The 22,119-nt window shown below is 40.2% G+C and overlaps 1 protein-coding gene across 1 annotated transcript in view; it reads right to left on the bottom strand.

Annotated features, from left to right (window-relative positions):
• LOC137969930 (DNA polymerase delta catalytic subunit-like) overlaps positions 1 to 22,119 on the bottom strand; it is a 29,110-nt gene that overhangs the window by 3,657 nt on the left and 3,334 nt on the right. The window contains exons 4-19 of the mRNA XM_068816340.1: positions 17,384 to 17,564; positions 16,516 to 16,748; positions 15,780 to 16,136; positions 10,417 to 10,608; positions 9,368 to 9,456; positions 7,995 to 8,105; positions 7,524 to 7,637; positions 7,377 to 7,422; positions 6,715 to 6,816; positions 5,922 to 6,155; positions 3,772 to 3,873; positions 3,324 to 3,394; positions 2,791 to 2,943; positions 2,546 to 2,648; positions 1,099 to 1,231; positions 371 to 484 (exon numbers count right to left, since the gene is read on the bottom strand). Of these exons, the coding sequence (XP_068672441.1) occupies positions 371 to 484; positions 1,099 to 1,231; positions 2,546 to 2,648; positions 2,791 to 2,943; positions 3,324 to 3,394; positions 3,772 to 3,873; positions 5,922 to 6,155; positions 6,715 to 6,816; positions 7,377 to 7,422; positions 7,524 to 7,637; positions 7,995 to 8,105; positions 9,368 to 9,456; positions 10,417 to 10,608; positions 15,780 to 16,136; positions 16,516 to 16,748; positions 17,384 to 17,564 (2,335 nt within the window). The remainder of the gene's footprint in view (positions 1 to 370; positions 485 to 1,098; positions 1,232 to 2,545; positions 2,649 to 2,790; positions 2,944 to 3,323; positions 3,395 to 3,771; positions 3,874 to 5,921; positions 6,156 to 6,714; positions 6,817 to 7,376; positions 7,423 to 7,523; positions 7,638 to 7,994; positions 8,106 to 9,367; positions 9,457 to 10,416; positions 10,609 to 15,779; positions 16,137 to 16,515; positions 16,749 to 17,383; positions 17,565 to 22,119) is intronic.

The following is a 22,119-nucleotide window of genomic DNA, read 5'->3' as shown; positions in this document are numbered from 1 at the left end:
TGACCTCATGCATTTACATCTTGTTATGTACTTCTGGGATTACACTGAGGACATTATAAATTTGTGGGTACTGCAGCAAATCGGATCCGACCAACGTGTCAGTCAATGCATTGGCCGACAAGTTACCGACACATCACTGACAATGTGCACTGCTTTTACCACCTGAGCTAACAAGTCAGCTTGGAGCTGGTCAGTTGTGAGTTCCCAATATCCTATAGGAAGTGAAGAAAGTGTAACATGAAGGAATTATTTTATAATGATGTGAACTAATAAAAAGGGAGAATAATCATCACAGCTGAGATTAACTTCAGCAACTGCAGAGTATGTCACACTGATTGCAAAAGATAATAATTATTGATTTTGTTCTTACCATCATTGTCTAAGACTGATTTACAACCAATACAAGTGCTTCTCTTTTTTGTGAACATGGCTAGTTTTCCCACCTTTGAAGTGACTATGGTCTTCGTCAAAGTATGTTGACCCTCTGTAAGAAAGAAATGCATACATTCAAACTTTAATCTTAGACTAACTGATTGGGACACACATGCAATTTTCATTCAAATGTCTTAAAAATAAATATGGAGTGACCGAATATAAATCCTCCCACCCTCCATTGCTTCATAAGGTATGCAGAGGCCAGGAAAGAGTGTACAGGGGTACCCCAGTGTAATTTGTATAAGATTGTAGTCTTCAGGTTTGATGGAATTGGGGAGGGGAGGATGAGGGGAAGAGGAAAAGTTCCCTGTTCTCTCTGCCTGGTATAAGGCATCATAAAAGTTATGTATATTTCCTCAGGTTTCACCATGGTGGAGGGGTTCAAAAAACAAAATAAGATTACAGTATTTTGTACAGCCCTGCAAAGGTCCTGAGTGCAACATTGGGATTTCACATGAACAAAACCTAAATGCTGCAAGACAGGGCCCAGGGCCTGTTGTCCCTCAGCTGACTAATTTCAAAGATTGCAGATCTCTCTCATTACAAAGACATCACCCTTTACTCAGTGATATAAAAAAAACAAAACACTGGGTGCAAGTGAACCCTCCCCCTTTCACATGACAGAATGATGCTAACCAACAACAACAACTGGTCATCACTTACTCAGCAAGACAGATGTTGCCTTTGCCTCTCCAAGAATTGGCTCAAATATTCTAAGCAGTGGATTTGACAGCTGGTTTTCAAGGTAATACTTAGTGTCAATAGGTATGTTATTTTCCAGGACATAGATGGGGTCCTGTATAGATAAGAGATGACAAACCATTGACAACAGTTAACCAAAATGCAAAGTTTATTCTCATTCACTTATGTGCACATCATAAAATTAATGTTTCCTTCAGCAAAGTTAAAACACCAGGAAACTGCTTTTTCTTCTTTAAACTTCCCTTTGACATTCAAGCTACCGCAAAATTCCGAAAATACACCCCTCCAAATATACGCCCCCAAAAGTGGCAATGCAAAAAAACCCTCTGTTAAATCGTCCTCCAAATATAAGCCACCCAGGAGCTTGTACTTGGAAAATAGCCCTCAAATACAAAGTAAAACAAAGCAAAAACAGTAAATTTACTTCCAACTATAAGGCTAGCCCAATCGATTTGGAAACGCAAATTTCCCTCCGTAGATAATCCCCTCCGAATATAAGCCCTTCCAAAAATAAGCCCCTGGAAAAGGGCCTTTGAAAAATATAAGCCCCGGGGCTTATTTTCGGAATTTTAACGTATGTCACACAAGACCATTATCCACACGACTGAAATTAACATTTGACTTCCTCTTTGGAGGAATCTTGAAGATTTTTCTGAAATTGCTGCAAAAAATGGACAATAACTGAACAATAATATTTATCAAATGCTTGAACTAGTTTTCACTTTTCAAACAGCATTTATTTTCTAAGAAAACCGAAGTTCATAGCCAGCTGTTTTTGATATATTAAGGAAATAATCACAGGAATTCAGAGTCTCGAGAGCAAAGTTCAAAACTACTGGTCACATGCGAGGTAGCTTGACTGTAATGGGTCACATGGTGTCTAACAATACAATACAATACATACTTACTTGACCTCTCCCCATAGGGGCTTTTCAGGGCCAATGAAACAAATTATATACGAAATGATGGAACACAACAACAACAACTGCTAAGAAACCCAACTGGCCAGAGGCAAACCAGTTGGCTAATTACGAGTGCAGCTGGGAATTTGAACCAGGGACTACCAGGAACAAATTCAACGAGTGGTCAGAGCGGTTCTTGATCTCAAGGCCAGTGCCCTAACCACTGGGCCACACTGCCTCCCTCTTGCCCCACAATGGAACTACTGAAGGCGTGGGTTTATCGACCTGCCTCTAAAAAATTTTCTCGGCAAAGTAGTTTGTGACATCGATCCTCTCAGGAATTGACCCAGCCCTCTCTGATCGCTGAGCTAATTCCTTGGTCAAATAATTTTTGCTCAGTGTTGTCGCATCTATATGCTAGAAACCATCTTCTTCATGTAGGGTGCCCTGTTGGTGCACGTCAAGATGGGAACCACAAGGTTTGACACAAGGAACAATGAACATACCTCTGCTTTTTCATAAGCTTTCTCACCCTTGGCACCAGCTATGATAACATATGGCACTCTGTCGCCAAGCTTTGGAGCAGAGCCAGCATCACGCTTCCGCATTCTATAAGAGGATGAAAAAATTAATATGGAATCACTCAAAAGCTAGGGGTTCACATGGCTAGACCTCATCTTGGTTTCTACACCCATTCATACACTAAAAATACCATTAGAGAGTGTTGCTGTAGCTTAATTTTACAAAATACCTTTCTGCCAGCTCGGAGTGAGCCTGTTTTCCAGCATATTCGTCTCCTGTCTTGGTTAATTCTTTGGTAATGACAAGTTGCGAGATGTCAATTCTGTTGCACAACAAGTCGGATATAACTTGTTTGGTGTATTCCACTGCTCCCATTGGGTTCCTTGAAAAAAGAGAGTTACAGTACATTGTATTAAGTGTTTTTTTTTTCTTAAATATGACCTAGAGACGATTAGGTTAGGGCTGAATATCACTTGGGGCAATATTATTAAAATCAGATAAATTAAGGGTTGGTTTTTCAAAGAGGCAAGACAACTGTATAACTTTAAATTAAAACAACCTTAGTCTTTGAGCAAGAAAATCCAGTAACCCTAGATTATAGTAGAATTCAAAACATGGGATGACAGCTGGCAAGCAAGCCCTCACTCCATGAAGCTACATCTAATTGTAGACTAGTTTATTATCATTCCATCAAGGTCTGCAGTGTACACACATTTATATTATAATTAGAAAAAAGATGATTTCTAACAAAGTAAAATATACCTTTCAATTAGAATTTTCTGCAAGCATGAATTAATGAGATTGGCAACGAGTGGACAGTTGTCTCTCCTTACCTAAAAAAAAGAAAAAGTTAGTGTCACTTCCTCAGTCTCTAAATATTTACAGTAGCAAGTGCAAAGACACAGAAAAAGGCTTATGTATTCTTTAGGTCTTACAACTGTATGAAACTTTTTTGTGTAGGGCAACAATGAGCAACAATGCCTTGGAGTTGACGTTGATAGAAACTCATGCAAGGACTTTCAAAGCAGAAAGATTATCACAGTCAATGGAACAACCCAAGTAGTGGTAAAGAAGCCCAAAAACATTCCACACTTGAACAGGCATGACTGCACACCTGCACTTCACAACCGCCCTACCACTGCCATCTAGGAGCTAGTCAAATTGCACTTGATAAATCATTTTGTATCTACACATCTATGCATGCACTTACAGTTTCAATTCCTTTGCAATCCATTTTATCATGTTTATCAGCTTTAGTGAAGTACAAGCCAGCATAGCGTTTCTTGTTTATCAGAAGATAAGGAAAATACACCTGCATATTAAAACAAGGTGTACATTTAATATTCAATTCAAAAATTTATTGGCGGGGCAAAAAAATACATCACTCAAGTAAATTGTGCTGCAAGACTACAACAATTGACTGCTGAGACCATCTGGATACAGACACTGGATAAAGTCCACCATCCACAGGAGCAAATATTGTTCAATATTGTCACATTCTTGTCACCAGAGCCTCGGATTGACCCAAGGCTCTGGGAAACTCTTTGTAGGAGAACATGCACTACGGGGTTCTTACAGCCAAAATTTGGCTATTTGAACCTTGCAGCGCCTGCTCACTCCTCGTGCTAACAAGAATGCACCAATTAGAGATGCTTTTGATTGTTCTTCCAAAAACCAATGAGAAGACACTTTGTTTCAGGGTTCCCCAGAGCTCTTCTCTCCCTCGGTCAAGAGAAGAGCTCTGGGGTCGAGATTGATATTGTCAGTGACAATTTTTGAAGCTACTTGCATAGTATTAAGTTACAAATTAAATGGAGATGAATGGAAGAAATGTATATTTATTTTGAAGTTGCAGTTGTAGACAGAAGATAGAGCTGATCCTCACATTCATCTGGACAATTTGTGCAATAAAAATTCGTCCCTTATAGACACCTGAAAAATTCAGTTGGCTTCAATAGGATTCGAACCCATGACCTCTGTGTAAAGGATTGCGTTACATTGTTTCCGTGTTTGGTGTTGTCGTGATTCCCGCTCCTAAGGTCAAAGGACATTCGGCCAAGGACATGCAGACATTTAAGGACCATAAGTTAGGATTTTCCTCACTGATAAAGATTAGCCCTTAACCGGAGGAAAGAGGTATCATTTCATTGTTCTAATTAGTTTATCATCAATAATGTCTCATTTGTTCAATGATTTTGTGTTAGTCTATGAACAAGTATATTTGTGTTTCTCAGTTTTCTTGTGTCGATTTCACAATTATTCCTTCCATCTTTCGTAATTGTCACACGCTCAAAATTGCTTTTTCAGTTTTTACGTCGTTTCAAGTGCAATAAAGAATTTAAACCTATCCCAAGAGTAGTGCTTGAGGTGCTAGTAAACGCTCCTCTGCGCCGATATAAAGAAAAGAAGATAATTGCGAATCCATTACACTCTACGATGTTGGTGCAATGCTCTACCAACTGAGCTATGAAGCCAATCAGTTGGGAGCAAGGTCAATTTGTCTGGTTCATTCGTTCGTGTGAAAGGACCAATGAATGAAAGAAATTTATTATTTCAAGTGTGGGTTACAGACGAAAGATAGAGGTGATCCTTACGCTTCTCTGGACAATTTGAGCAAATTGTCTTTTTAGACACCTGAAAAATTCAGGTGGCTTCCAACCGGATTTGAAGCCATGACCTCTGCGCTGCACTGCCCTACCAACTGAGCCATGAAGCCACTCAGTTGGGAGCAGGCCAAATTGTTTCCTGTATGCAAGCAATGGGAATTTGCCACATTAAAATTGCAGCAGAAGAACTTGTCTGTCGAGAGGCTTGAATTCAAAGTAAATGAAAGTAATATTATTATTAAATTGTAGTGGGTGACAAATTTTCCCATTTACCAGTAGATGCAATCCTCCAGAAAATTACATGTAAACCCTCAAAGATTTTGTAAAAGCAATAGCTTATGTCAGATGACAATACAGAATCTACTTTTTACAGGTAATGATGGGTGTTGCCAACACCAGATACTTCATGAAACAAGCTCTCTTTTATTCGATGAAATTCCCCACTTACTGTGTGATGTACAGTATTATGCTTTGCAAAACATAATTAATTTTATGCAAGCACTTTAAATGTGCACAATTCTATGGCTTGGGAATTGGTACTTTTTAATGGTTTAGTAAATGCCGGCAAACTAGGAAAAAACTAAATAGTTAGACAAACATGTCCGTTTTCTAATACCTTTGTGGATATACATTGACATGTAAAACTAATGTGGCCTGATGCACCAACCTATGTTTGGGTAAGCTATAATGGTCGCTGTGAAATCAAAAATACATGCCGCTCTAGAAGTCACTGGCTGGATGAATGATACTCAACCTTTTCAAATTCAAGCTTAATGGGTTTCACAAAATGGCCTGAAACATAAGATGCAGCTTCTTTGCCAAGTTCCATGCTCTCTGCAAGGGATTCCACTCCAAAATTCACCATAACAGAGTCTGTGTCTCCATAAATGACTTTTGCATTTGTCTTGTAGCCATTTTCGACCGTGTATTTTGACTCCACTAGCTCCTTGGTTCTCTCTATCATCATACGGCCAAATGCTGTCACACTCTGCAAGAGACGGAGTTGATTTTTCAATGTTTATGCAAAAACAGCATAATTTATAAATAGTGACATCTTGTTTTAGTTTTCACAATCTTGTGGTAAGATCAATATATAACTATTGCTATAGTAACAGGGTGGAATTTAATAGTTACATGTACAATGAAACAAGTCGCAAGAGGGACAGTTCCCTCTAAGCCAGAGGACTAATCAAAAAGTTTAATTCCCTCTTATCCCTTGCACATCATTTCCACTTGCAGTTTCAGATTTTGCGGAATGCTATCTTGATGCTTTACTGAACTAGGTAATTATTTGTAAGTTTAGAGCATAGTTAATTTCATGTTTTTCAATTAAAAAACACATTTTTCTTCTGCCAAACAAAATAGTGTGTTTGAGGTGGTTTTTGTGCTATATATTTCTCGGGAATTAACCCATTTCTTTGTAAGCGTGACACTTACAGATTTAAAATTAACTAACACCTGACAATCTTACTAGTCAATGAGAGCCGGTTCAGCTGTGAGGGTTAAAGATAAAATACCATTACTGGTTTTATGTACATGATAACTACCTGTGAAATGGGCAGACAAGGCAGTTTACCCACTTGGGCGCCAGTAAAACCATATACAGAGTTGGCACTGAGCTTCAAAGCCAGCTGTCGACCATCAAGAACCTGAGAAATGGACCAGATGTTGAAAACATAAACTGTCCCTTATAAGCCCCTGGCAAGCGATTTCCCGCCAAGGAAAATTGCCCGAACACTCCAGTCTCCAGAAGCTCTCCTGCCTCCTCCCCGACAGTCTGTACAGGTGGATGGATGGATGGATGTACATGACGTCATAAACAAAATTTCTCACATGGATAGTTTTCCCAAAAAATCTTACCCGTGGTGTTCCGCTGGCACGCTTTGATAGTAAGGGTGAACAGAAGAGATAGAAAAGTGCGAGAAATATCAAGATCTGGCAAAGGAGATGGGAGACAGAGTGCGATCTGCATCAATCATGAAAACTCTTTTTTTTATTCCTTTTTCAACAATGGCTTGCAAATAAATAATTATTGTAGCTTGGGTATGGGTCATTAGCAGAGTATCAGGGTTCAGTGGATTGACGTGAACAGGCCAAGTATGGAGACCATGTCATTTTACCTGTTTAGTTTGAGCCTTCAAGTTTGCAAATATTAAAAGAAATTTTAAAAGAAAGAAGCAAAGAAATAAAATTTCCAAAAAATCCTCACCTTTTTCTTGAATGGGTCCGTTTCTTTCTTCAGATCTTCTTTAGCCCTAAAACAGTCAAAACAAATAATCATTTTTAAAGGCTTGCATTTTGGGCTAAAGTTTTAACAGAGCTGGCTTTCACTATTAAACAAACAAGTTCAACACACTTCTTCCTTGCAGACAATAGGTTCTCCAAGATTTCCGGCAGCAGGCCTTTCCTGATTGAGGCTTTCACAAAATAATCTCCAGAGGGTGTCTTGATAAACTCATCTGGTTTTAAACTAAAAAAAAAAAATTAATAGAAACATTTATGTGTCATCAATGAAAAAAATCTCTATATGTTTGGAAAATACCGTAAATTTTATCAGATTGGAAAGTCACCTTGAAAATCAGATCTCAGATCTCTTAAAGAAACTCGATGGTACGTAGTCTGGGTCTTAACAAATAACTATTAATAAACATAACTGGTAAATGAAAACTAGCGACTGTACAATGGATATTCAGGACAATTTACTCAAGTTCTGATAACAGAAGTCTTTGTTTAAGTGCTATGCATTACTGTAGTTGTATTAGGCAAAGGTTACACAAGTGTTTGGGAAGTCTAACTTTTTGATAAGTAAATATGAACCACTACTCACTCTTTAAGATTACTTTGATGTAGAAGAGATGTATAACACAGGTTATGAGCCATCATGATTGAAGGATACAGGGAAGCAAAATCAAGGGTTGCCACTGGGATATCGTAATAGCTGAAAACAAATTAATACATGGCACATTATTAAAATCTTATGCTTATTCTAAATTTTCTCATGGCACAGTTGGTTGAGCAATGGGCTGCAATGCAGGAGGTCATGAGTTCAACTCTGGCCAAACCAATTAACACTCCGAGTCTTAAATGACTGAGGAGAAAGTGCTGCCTTTGTAATTACACCCCAAAATGGTTAGACTTTCAAGTCTTCTAAGATAAGGACTATAAACAAGTGGGCCCCATCTCAAAACCTTTCCTGTTAACTCACTGTCGTCCAAACCGGCCGAAACCGGCCAGACTTAGTATTTTACTCTGTCTAACGCCAGACGATTTAACTAGTCAATGGGGAACCCCTGGGAGTCAATGGGTTAATCAACACTGCGCATGGGACATTAAAGAATGCACACTGTCTGTGAAGGGTAGGGGGGGGGACCCCCGGTGTTGTGATCTGTCCTACTTTGAGTTCTTTCACATACATGGGTTGGGTGGGTAAGATCAAAATTTATGGACAGATAGCGGCTTCCAGAGGCGCCTTTACAAGCTGAAGAGAGACTTGTAAGCCACCACGAGACTTTGCGATATGGGTGTTATATAAATCCTAAACCATAAATCTTTATCAAGTTATGACATGACTTTTCTCTTGCAATTTGGAAATAAACACTTGTCATTTTTTTTCAGAACTGTCTGTCACACTTGCTGTACAGGCTTAAGCAATAATTATTTTTTCATGGTAACACAACTGTACAAGCCTTGTACACTGCTTCAGCAGAAGAAAATTAGAGAAGAGGGAGAATTATGTATTATATAACGTCAATTCACTTCATTAAATTGAATACGGTAAGTAAGCTAATTTGTGTAAATAATAATAACTTCTTACTAACCGAGCGCGAGGGCCGTACTGGGGAATATTGGCCTGAGGTCGTGGCAGTACGGACCGAGCACAGCGAGGTCAGTACAAAAACGACTGAGGGCCAATATTCCCTGGTACGGTCCCGAGCAAGTGAGGTTAGTAAGTACGGTAGTTTATTATATGGCTTTTTAATTACCTTTTGCTTTGTTTTTGCAAGCCCGTAATCGGCACGTGGGCATTACGGGAGAATAATGCCCTACAATTCAGTCACAATTAGCCAATCAGAGCGCGTGTTATATCGGCTACAAACACAAGCCATATAATAATGATAATTATCATTATTTACATTTCTCTGAGTAATTGAACAATTGACCTTACTGCTTGAAAAACAAGATTTCATTTTTGAGTCTCACCCTTTTGATGGCTCAATGACAGTAGCTCCAGTGTATTCCTCTCCTGCTTCAGCTTTGTGTGCAGGAAGTAACAAGTCTTGCTTTTTGGACTAAAAGACAGTAAAGTGGTTGAGACTTTAACCACTCAAAGGCGATAAAGCTGATTAAAGAAACAGGGTGTAAAATGTTTAGAAGGATTATAGTCTCCTTTGGGGTGTCCTTGCTAAATTAATACCTGTCTCAGTAAATTACCAGGTATGAAACTCTACACAGCCTATCCATAACGGCAATGGAAATAGTCTCTTGCATAAGCAGTCAATAATGGTAACAGGACTGAGTGGAGTCCAATTTGGTCTGTAATCATACGAGTGAATAACACGTGGGAGTCCAATTTGTTTAATCATGAGTTGATGACAGACCGAATTGGACAACACAAAGTCATGTTACCAATTATTTAAAACCATTACAATGAGAAAACAAAACCAATGCATTCCTTTTTCACTGTCTAATGTTACAAATTTGTCCATTTTGGAAAGAAAATCCACAGTTTCGTAGGGTAAGTGGTTGTTGCTATGGTTATAATTTGTGATAAATTCTATGTGATTGGTGGATTAATAATAATTATTAAGCTGAGTGCATTTAATATGATTGGCTGATGTAACTGTCCAATTTCAGATATCCGATTACAGCCAACTGTCCGATTTCAACCCTACACAATAATTAGTGAAAAATAAGGCAGTTAATGCACCAATCAAATTTGAGAAAATTGTAATTATGGTTACGATTAATCTGGAAAATAACGTTAATCAAGCTGGGGAAACTTGGCTACTGACATCGGTACCTCAAAATTAATAGTCACTAGTGATTTTATTGTAACACCTGACAATAATTGTACTTGCCACTTGCAAACCTTTCAGGAACAAAGGGGTTTACTACACAGAGGTCCCCATTAACCCTTTCCATTGTGAAACAGACAGTCACGTAGATTTTAGTCTCAAATGCAAGACAGATTTACTCATCAATTGGGAACCTAGAAGAGGCCAAAGGATTAAGAGTACTTCACCAAATACCATTCGTAATAGCTGCGAGACTACTTTAATCTGCTGTCCTCTGGATAACAAATAACCCAATGGTACTCCAGTCACACGGGCCATCTCCATGTAGTTTATAATGCACATTAGTTTCTCAAGTAACCTCAGAGGTAAAATTGCGTCCTTCATGCAGTAAATAGCCAGTCTGCGACGAGTTTGATCATTTCCATTCTGAAAGACAGAAGACAGTTCTTCACATTTTATTTTACCTCGTCTCCTCTCCCTATAGATGAGCTTAAATGGAAAGTATTTAGCTTTCCTCTGAGAAAAACCTTATGCCCAGAAATGTTGCTAATCAAACACAAGTTTAATTATGATTTATAAACATCATGAAGAACACCTTGACATCTAACAAGCCACTATATTTTTACAGCAAAACAATTAGTGCTAGGGCTAGGATTTTTAGAATATTATTGTTGATGCTTTGGTGCACAGTAAAAGACAATAGACACGACTTGGGTGTAAACGAAGGGCAGGGAATGTACTGGCAAGGCATGGATAATAGCCATGGCCTGTATGGACCACCGGATGAGGGGGTGCCTCATGCCTGTATTGCAAGGCGGGCATAGTTAACCCAGTCCAGCAAAGAAACAATGTGCCCCCACCCCCATCCCCCGAAGCCAATGGTTTGGAGACATTGTGGGTTAGTTTGAGTATAAATCCTTGCAAAAAGGGGAAATCGTCCACAATGTGGATGATAGAAGGGATCTTTAAATAATGCTTAACTAACCACTAGCGGGATTCACAAAGCTGATTAAAAATGGGGGCACTCCATAGGCCAAAGGGAAGGGCTTTGTCCAAGTAGTAGTGGTCTTTCCAGGGCATTCCCAGGAGCTCCCAGTCCTCAAGACCGACAGGGATTATTCTGAAGGCAGATTGGATGTTGTGTTGGTCATGAAACAGCCTGGGCCGTATTTGAAAACCAGGGATGGTATCATCGATATGTATGTATTGGAGGGTCAAGTCTTCAATGGGTAGGATACAGGCGTTTAAGCTTTCGGAGGACCTCTTAGGATAGCACAGGTTAAAAAGCGGGTGAATCTGAAAGTTTTCAAAGAGAGGGGGTGGGGGGTGGGGGGTTTGGAAGGGATCTGCAATGCAACCAAGCTGAACCTCATTGAGGAGGTTGGTGGTTCACAGAAGGAAGGTTAGGGGCATATCTAGGGATACAGGGGGCCTTGAAGCCCACCCTGAAGCCATTGGTCAAACCTACACAAAGGTAAAAAACAATTTCTGATAGGGGTGGTGTTTAAGGAGGCCATGTGACAAAGGAACATATAAACAGGAAGTTGTGACTGCAAGAAACTAGTGGTTTGCCGATTTTTTCTCACCATGGCCTCTAGTTTTTGAAGAGGAGTCTTCATGGCGGTAGGAGGGATGCTCTCCATTACAAGTCTCACAGCAGTGAATGAAGGGGTATGGGTCTTTGCTACAATGGATTTGCTGGTTGAAGTTGCAGCAGACTCCTCGTGATGGGGGCCTAAGGGCAGAGAGGGAGCAGACGTAAACTGTAAGTGGTGTGATCCTCACTCCCACAGATGGTACAGGAGTATTTAGCTTGCCCAATAAATTTCATTTTCAAATGTTGATGGTCCCGCTATCTGCAGTCGAGGGCGAGGTTCGTTGCTGCTTTTCTACAAAATTCAATGCCATAGGAAAGCCATGTGCAACCCGCAAACATCCTTTGGGCAGATCGAATAATCTCTTGATAATCTCTACCGCCCTTTAAGGAAGAGAAGTGAGAAGGACTGTACAATACACAGCAACAGCCGACGGCCATTTGTCAATAGAATCTATACGGCTTTCTTTTTCCAAGAGGAAGAGGGAACACTAAGTTGTTTACCGTCTAAGAAAATGGATACCCAGGGAAGGTTGTTGTCTGAAAGGCATGAGTTTTCTGGCAGCAAATGTGTCGAACTCAACATGCACACCCTTTAATATGGTCTGTTTAACTTTGGTTGAAGCATGTGCTGATAATGGAGACTGTCCTTGAGAGATGAGGGGAGGAATGTCATTGCTGGCGCTGGGTTGGTCAAAAATGCTGGTGCCGCAGTTGGGATTGGTGTGTTGCTGAGGTGTTTACCGAGGTTGCACAAATTGAAGTGGACGCTCTTGCCATTGGGGCAGGAACTCAGTTGGCTGTAGATACTTCAGTTTTTCATCCAGGATGGTGGGAATAAGACTGGCTAACGTGGTTGAGGACATGTCTGTGTTTGAAGCTCTTCTTGCTTGGATGCCATCTTGGCTTGGATTTGACCATTGTTGACCGCCTGTTTCAAGCAGCGCATCATTAGGAATGGTGAAAGTTTCTGGTGGATCTAGATGGGGTGAAACGTCCTCAGCAGAAGCACTTGAAGTAAAGGGGTTCCATTTACTTTGAGTTCTAAGTTACCTGAGCTTTGAGCAACTGCAGGTCTGGAGTTGAGCTTGTTTTGATAAAAAACTCAGGGCTTTTCTCACATGAATCAAGCCTGTCTTAAGTGGTACTGTGCTTGTATTTACACAAAAAGATGATATGTGACCCTTCACGCAAAAAGGGGGCTTATCCAAATTTCACGCTATGGCTATTTTCACGGTCCCGGCCGTGAAATTGAAAAAAATTATTGGAATGTGAGTGAAATTTCCCTTTCACGGCGTGAAATATTTCACGCCCGGCGTGAAATATTTTCACGCCGTGAAATATTTCACGCCGTGAAAAAGGTCACAGTCACCGGGAAAATATTTCACGCCGTGAAAAAGGCCACAGTCACCGTGAGGATATTTCACGCCATGAAAAGAGGTCATGATGTCTGAGAAATATTTCACGCCGTGAAACAAATGAACTTCTTGAGTAAACATCAATCTGTTACCCTAAACATCATGCCATAACCATGTCACGCCGCCTGCAAAGGTCTTACTGCAAGCATTATTGGAAGTCTTTTGGAATCTCCAACTTGAGTTGGGTCCATTTTTTCGTTAACGTTTCTCTTTTATATCGTGGTTTCGGGAAAACGAAAGAAACGAAAATAACAGAAGAGAAAAATCGTAGATATTAAAAATCTTTGAACATTGCCCGACACCCTTCCAAATCGATGCACAATAAAATAAGCGTTTCTTATTTCGTTTCTCTGCAAAAAAGCACACAATTTCAGTTTACCGGAATTGGTTTTAAACGTTGAATATTTGTAAAAGAATCTCCATGGTAGTTGAATCTTTACCAGAAATTCAAAAGAATGAGCTCAGTAAAACCATAACAGAAATCAACATGTCATGCGCTGTCTGTAGTAATAATTAGATAACCGGTTTATGGGATCAGCAAAAAATTACATTACCTTCCTGAAATAAGAAACAGACACGTTTGGCACCACGGAGTCTGGCTTTGTTGGCGTAGCCAAAACTTATTCTCTTCGCGAACAGTTTTTATTCGCTTGCACAAAATATTTAAAAAGTGATTGGAATATAAACTCGCAAGCTCTATTGGAAAAGATTAGGTTATGGTGAAAGTGCGACATAATGAGTCGTGTAGTATTATTTACCTTTCGTGAATTTTGGCTCAGCATTTTAGCAATTAAACTTGCATGACAAATTTAACAAAACGCCTTTTGATTCGACTTGTCATTATGTTGCTGTTTTTTACATTTAAAATGTTGTACTGCAAATATATATACGCTTCTGGTAAGTTAGCCTGAAATAATTCGGTTGAAGAATTCAAAATTAAAAAAGAACGCATGCATCTTACATCGCGTGTAGTCAAACCCTGAAGGGAAAAGAGAAACCTGGTTTTGAATGAAAGACAATGGAAAAGTAACATTTTGCGCAACACGTCTAATCTGCAGTCAGGCCCTCTTTTCTTTACAGCAGGCGCGAAAAAGGTAGGTAAAATAGTCGCACCCTCTGTAAAGAAAAGAATGCCTGATCGTATGTTACAACACTTCTGAAACCCACTGTTTCACATTTTCAAATCTTGCAGACAGTGACTGAAAGTTGCCGTCTTCATGCGAGACACGTATATGAAAGACGAGGTTTATACGCGATCCGACGTTCCACTTTATTTTATTTTTTTCTGCTGAGTGCTACTGAGTACAGTGCGTCGGGAGCAATGATCGCAAATTTTAGCGATTGCGTGAGGAAAGCCAGTCGCTGAACTAACAAAGAAAGTGGGATACTGCACGATTAGTTGAGCCTTCGTTACATCGAAAAAAAAAATTTGCACGACACAGCAAGAGAAATGCACTAAAAGCGGTAAGTCACCGATAATTACAAACATCAATACTCGGACAATTTCGGTAAACATTTCCATAATAATCCCCCTGAATAATATACATGTCGTCCCAAAAAGATTATTATTTCACTTGATCTGTTTCAGTCATGTCAACAAACCAGTGAAAATGTATGAGAAAGTCACCAGCAAAATAACCGTTTTGCAATTCTTTGTCGCTTTCAGGGGGTAGAATTTACTTTTTCCTGAGCTTTATAACAATTAGGTGGTCATCAGAAATTTCTTTACAATGTAACATTTTCCAGGCGTGAATATTCAGGAATGAAAATTCTTCCTCTTCTTGGCGTTGATCAGCTATGAATCAGCTTTCACAGATTTCTCGTACCCTGCGATCTGACATTCTTTTTGTCCTGAGTGGCAGTAGATTATCATGGTGTGACTGATTTCTGAACAATCTGATCAATTTCACGGCGTGAATATTATTTTCACTCCCAATTTCACGGCGTGAAATTTTACCCTTGTTTCACGCCGTGAATATTAATTTTTCACTCCCGCTTTCACGGCGTGAAATTTTCCCCTTTAATTTCACGGCGTGATTAGTTTCACGCCAAGAGTGAAAATTGAATTTCACGGCGTGAAAAATGAATTTCACGCACCGTGACCGTGAAAAAAATTCACGGTTTTCAGTGAAATCCATAAGCCCCCTTTTTGCGTGAAGGGTCACATATGGTTTGTATCATAACAAGGTCAACTCCAGCCTTCCATCTATTCAAAGGTCTCCCTATGGTCACCGAACAAACATCTGTAAAATGGCCTATATTCAGTACTACATTGCCTGGTGACTGCCACTCAAACGGTTGTGATAGTCACCTTCTGTTCTTACAAGGAACAATAGTACAGAGCATAGTTAATAGAGGGGAATGGTTATGAAACCCGACAAATTTCTTTGTTGTATGCTTTTGCTCTCTTTTTTTTTTTGGCCTTGACCATGGACAAAACACAATAGTTGTTTACTCCTTTGATGTTTGCTGAGCTTCAAAACCAGTCCCCTCTATCATCTATGTACAGAGCAATAATTTCACAATCCCTCCCCATTCTGATCTATTGGTGAGCAATTAATGTCTGTTAATTTTGGCCATATTACCTGCAAATCTGTAATGATGCTATGTTGCACATCCTCCTTCTGTTCTTGTAAAAAATGAAAACTAACAGAATTTAGAGTGTAGGACCTCAGTTTGTAATCTCTCAACAGAGCATGTAACAAATCAAACTGTACTCTGCCAGAAATGTTGATTACTTTGTTTTCTCGTTTTCCGTAAGCACGAGATTGGAAAGTAGTGTTTGAAATTGTGCTCTTCTCATCTTTCACTCTTCCAAGAAATGGAAACGACTGAACTTTTAAAGCAGCTGCTCTATTGATCAAGTAAGGTAGATCAAAGTTCACAACATTGTATCCAGTTATGATGTCTGGATCCACTTTCTTGACAAAGTCACTCCATGACTGTGACAAAAAAAAAACAAAACAGCATGATCAAAACCATTAGTTATTTCTTCTTTTTTCACAACTCTTACACTTTCCTAGGCCAATTGGCATGGCTGTTGTGCAATGTTGATTTTATGTCAATCATAAGAAATAATTATGTTGTGCATAAAAGAGACTAATTAAATATGGTGTAAAGAAACCCTGACACGTGTTCACACTTGGTCTTCGTAGCATGTACTCCTGTGCCTAGTCATGGCATCCCACATCTTAAAACCAGTCAAATTCTTCTTTAGTATCTATAATTATGCTGCTAAAATAATAATTATGGTAACACCACAGCACTTGACGTGTGTTGGTAACTGCAAAATCAATATGAATGATGAGCTTAACAACTAACCTTTAGCATTTTTCCTTCATGTTGAAATGACAACACATGTGATCCAACAATAGGAGCACAAGAATTCAGAGTGAATACATTCCTGATAAATGGATCTTTGTCTCCTTGGTTTATGACCATATTTGCTATCTGAATGACTGGGTCCTTTTCTGGTTCAGGGAAAACTCCTTTTCTGCCTGCACATTCTATATCAAAGCTCAAAATTCGAAGAGGTGCCACTTTGGACCATTCACCTCAAAAAACAATTGAAAAAAAAAAGTTTATAAACAAGAGTGTGTCTAAGGCAACGACACAGGAAATGCCTGATGGCAGTGGACAGCTGTAACAAGGGCAAAAAGAGGCACATTGGGAGAGCTAAGCTTGAATCACACTGTCCTGCTATTCTAGTCCCACTGTAGAGGCCGAACTGTGTTTAATTAAGGTTACCACTGATAAACCTGGGCTGAGATGTTCAAAGCAGGGTCAGAACTTTCCTGCGTTAAAAACAGACATATACTAACTCTGCTTCAAACAATTCAAACCTGTGTCAAAAGAAACGATGACTAAGCCAACCCTGGATATTACTTTCAGGCGAGTCACTCACAAGCTTGTCACGTTAAAGCACACAAGTTACAGGACCATGTGCTCATGTGCCAGAGTGAACTCAATGACTTCTACAGGTTGTCAAAACAAACAACATTATGATCATACTCTTATCAGGACCACACTTGCCCATATAATCAAATTCCATTGAGAGAAATGCCCAAGAACATAGCTTTCTCCCTGTGAACTAAAGGCCTGTCTGCTGCATGGTTACCTACCTCCACCAGTACACTTCGAACAGACATTACTTTCAATGTTTATTCTTATTCCAATAATTCAATGGTACCTTCGGGAGCATGGCTGATGAACTCATCATATGCAATATCAACTTCAATTTGACAGTGTGATTTAGGCTGTCCATCACTCTTGCTGCTTCCTTCAATGCTAGGTGAACGCACTTTGTACTTTCCAGCAGGCAGCTCAATCCAGTTACAACCAACAACTCCAGTATCCACCATAAATCGAACCTAACATAACGAAAATAGTGTCATCCCTGCTCACTAAAATGAAATAAAAGGAATCTCATTAACTAATTATCACAGGGTTCATCCACTTTTTCAGACCAAACATTCAAGGAATTTTCAAGGACTTTCAAGGGCCAAATTTGGAAATTTCAAGGACCTCTATTTTACGTCAAAGAATTTACCCATGGAAATAGTCTGACAGTACAATTCTTGCTCATTTTCCACAACGTACATGCGCTAAAATAATGCAAAGGCACTGGTAACCATTCTCGACCCCACAGCTCGTCGCGTTTGTATGACATGACTTGATTACCTGATTATTTCTACTGAAGTTTTCAAAGATCAAAAATGTGGGTCAGATAAAAATCAGAAACCCATAAGAGTTGAAACGTGTAACACGCGTTCACAGCCTCCGAATATTCAGTGCGAACTGATTGGTTGAATGTTTCAGTGCGAAGTACCATATTTGGAAACCCCTTGCTCTTGTTGTTCCAAATATGGTACTTAACAAATTGAATATTCAGAAGCTTGGTACCCAGCACACAAGGGGCCATTACACGTTTCAACCCTTATGGGTTTCTGATAAAATAAAAGGACTTTCACGGACCAAGAAAGAAGAGCAGAGATTTTCAAGGACTTTCAAGGACTTGAAAATGTACTTTCAAAATTCAAGGGTTTTCAAGACATGTACGAACCCTGTTATCAACAAGGAAGTCGTAGCTCACACAAAGCTAGAACGCCTCTCACGGAGCTAACATCAGCTAGCATTAACTTTTTTCTTGTGGAGCCTATTAATAGTTTAACAACAACAAATTGTGTAATTGTCCCATTTTGAAAACTCTCTGTACAATTGTCCAGTGAGCAAAATCTTCTTGAGGGGAAAACTAGGACATAAACCATGCATTATGTACCTGTGATTTACTTGATGCCTCAGTATCTTACATAAATCTAAGATGACAGATATTAAAGTGAAAAATAATGACATACCAGTAACCTTTAGTTTACGATTGACTCTACTCTTTACCCCTAGCGACAATTTTATCAAATACCGGTAGTCAAGAATGCAACACCTCTGGAATAGGATGTAGGTTTCAATGAGTAAAATAGTTTTAATTAATTGTTGCTTCTGGCAATAATTGGCTTATGGTACTCTGCGAAACAAAACAAAACGAAACGGTACTTTGGGAAATGGAACTTTCAAGACATTTTTCTTGTAACTTTAAATGTAATTGGCTGTTTCTACTTTAGCATAAACTGTAGTTAATGTCTAACTCAATTGACCAGTCCACTGCCGCAATTACAACAAGGGACTCTCCTGTATCAGGTCTGACACTGCCCTTTCACCCACCGCTGCTCAGTCCCAGGGTGTGGGGAACCCCACCCTGCAACAACCTACTCGAGCCAGGGCCCTGGAAAGTCTTCAAAGTCAAGTGATCCCAAATGCCAATGTTGACCTTCAATCACTTATCGGATCCCTCCACTTTGCTTGCAAAGTAGTTGCTACTGGACGCCCCATCCTTTGTTGCATGATTGCACTCACATGTGGCCTCTCCAACCCTGCCTCTTTTATGTGACTAAACTGGGAATTTCACAGGGACTTGGATAGATGGTCCCTTTTTCTGGGTTCTTGGAATGGGGTCAGCCTGTTTCTCCCCCCCTTTTTCACCCTCCACAGATTTCATCTCTCTGTTTTCTGATGCTGCTGGGTCCATAGGCTATGTATTTTCCCCCTCACTGGCTCCAGGGCAGGTGGCTCCCTCAGCATGCTCTTGGGTCTAACCCTGATATAAGCATTGCCTGGCAAGAGCTTTTTCCCATCTACCTGGCTTGTACTATATGGGGTCCTAGCTGGCGCAATAGGCATGTTCGTTTTTTCTGCGATAACCAGGCAGTCGTTTTCATCCACAATGTTAAGAGCTCAAAGTTTCACGCATCATGGACCTCCTCAGACCCATCACCCTTTGCACCCTTCAGTACAACTTCACCCTAACAGCTGTATATTTAGCAGCATTCCAGTTAATTTGTTCAAGTGGGGGGTCATGTAGACCATTTGAGGGGTCACCCAGACGTCGTGTCAGCAGTGGCCCTTTGGCTCACACGTTCACACGTTGAATTTTACTTTTCTAAGTTTTGGTCATAAATTCAGTGCAAAGATAACAAAACTAGCCTGCAAGCAGGCTGTTTGAAAATGGCGCAGACAAAATATACATGTAGGTCGGAAATATAGGGGCTATATTTCAACTGCGCGCCATTTCAACGGAAGAGTCTGCTTGCTTGCAGCTCGACTCATTATTGCCAAATCCCATATGATCATTTGTGCTGTCTCTGCGGTGTGCGACTACATCCTTCAAACGCCTGACTCCGATCCAAACAGTTTCCTATTCCAGTTTAACGATGGTTAACCCCTATCCCGGCATTCATTGGTGTTACGAAAAATAGCGTTGCGTGACTAGCGTTACTGTCTAGAAGCTTCGCGAGAGTTCGTAGTTTGTTTATATTTAGGTTTGTACGAAAGAGTTTCTAAATCGGTGTGTTTTGTAATCTTTCTATTATTAGATTCATTACTAATTTAGAAGGTTCTAGAAGTTTATTGTCAGAGTATATAAGTAGACGAGTCCAAGAGGAGTGTTTTTCTAACTAGTTTTTCACAAGCGAAGAGAGTTGGCGTTGGCCGTGTTTAGTCAAGTGTGACAGAAGCTGTGTTTATTCAAGTTGGCGGAGGCCGTGTAAGTTTGTCGAATACGTGTTGTTCAGAGTTTTACTTCGTGGAAACTACGTTCGTTTTGGAATAAATCTTCTTGTTGTTGTTCCGACAACCCTGCGTTCAGTTTAGTTTGCAAGCTACCTTTCCTCAAAACATTCGAACTCGTAACAATTGGTATCTAACCTACATGCCCTCATCGATCTGTGCGGCCTACACTCCAACGACTACAACACCCACAGTTTCTGTATTGGGGCAGAAACAACTGCTCCTGCTGCCAGTGTGTCTTCCTGGCTAATGAAACTTCTAGGTCGTTGGCGTTTCGACTCTTACGAAAGGTACATTCACCTCCCTGCTGCTACCGTACTCCAAGTCCCTTCCTCCATGGCCAGTGACCACACACCTACTCAAAACCTTGAAACCTTTGATCCCTGGAGGTGATTGAGTGCCATCAAATTTTTCATCAGGCTTTGCCATTGACCTGTGTTATTGACATTTATTTTATTGTGCACCGAAGTGTCATTTACTTCTTCCTTAAAGGCCCACGTTCACCCTACAGGTGTTGCATGCAGAGACCTATTTTCATCTACCAAAATCCCGTCAAAGCTGTAACCCATGCAATCGCTCAATCCCCTATGCGTATTTCCTTAACAAAACAAACGGTCTGAAAGCCTGTCGGTTGAAGGTGGGCCTTTGATTTTAAGTAACCTTGTTAAGGATCCTTGTTTGATCTTTACGAGCCAGGCTTTTCCACCGGCTACATTATAATCGTTTATATCATTGTAGATTTAAGTGACATTGAACTTTTCTTAGTGCTTTAGTGATCTTGTTAACTAAGGATCTTTGCTGCCATAAATTTTACTGGCCAGGCTTTGCCACCGGCTTATGTTCTTGCTGTGTATTTTTATTACGCGTTTAAAGGACATTGAACTTTTTCTTACTGATTTAGTGATCTGGTAAGGGCATAGCCCTCTAAGAAGAATCCTGTCTGAGGCTTCTAACAGCATGCTGCATTTGCACTATCCTGGGTGGGGCATCTGCTTTTCTTCTCAACAGTCCTTAGTAGCCTCAGTGTGGGAGCATTCTGTTCCAGAACCATGGGGATAAGTGTTGACGGCGCCAACCCTTCAGTCCCACACTGAAGCGATGCCGGGCTTGCCCTAGTTTGGGTGAGAACCGGAGGCACATCCACTTCCCCTTGCTGGCCCAAACTTCCAGGAGCTTGGCATAGGTACACGCTGTTCAGGGCAGTTGTGCTCTGTGCGCAGCCAGTATGCCACTTGCTGACACTAGCCTAGCCCCAGTGACTGGCCTCGCGGTGGCAGGCGGCACTCAGGTCCTGGTCGACACTTTATCCTCAGCCTTTTCTCTCCCACTAATACTGCATCTTCAATTGTGTGTGACATTAATTGTAAATTTAACCATACATGAATTACAATAATTAAGCAAATCAAACAAAAACAATAACAACTGAAGCAATGACATATATATGTTATAGCAACCAGTTTCAGACAAACAGCAATAAACTCTGCCATCTTAGGACGTTGTAAATTTGCAACATCTTTGCCTCCTTTGCTACGATCTTCAGATTTGACTCTCCCTCACCAAAAAATCACTTTACCACTTCATCACACGCCTGAAACTTCCCTTCCCTATTTCGACCTTGTCTGCGACATCAGCCCATTGAAAATTAGGTGTATCGCGAAAGTAAAGTTTCGTGAGTGCCTGGGGATTGAGAAAAGGTATCTTGAAATTAAGCCATACTGGGCTTCAAAATAAGAAGCGCTGAAGACCAGTGTAATGTAACTTATGTTTGCTAGCACATGGTGCTTTAGACATCGGTTTCACGTGACCAAG

The sequence above is a fragment of the Montipora foliosa genome, chromosome 9 (assembly GCF_036669935.1).
Source record: "Montipora foliosa isolate CH-2021 chromosome 9, ASM3666993v2, whole genome shotgun sequence".
NCBI classification, from domain to species: Eukaryota; Metazoa; Cnidaria; class Anthozoa; order Scleractinia; family Acroporidae; genus Montipora; species Montipora foliosa.
The sequence above is the reverse complement of the archived record's forward strand: the minus strand, read 5'-3'. Positions and strand labels throughout refer to the sequence as shown.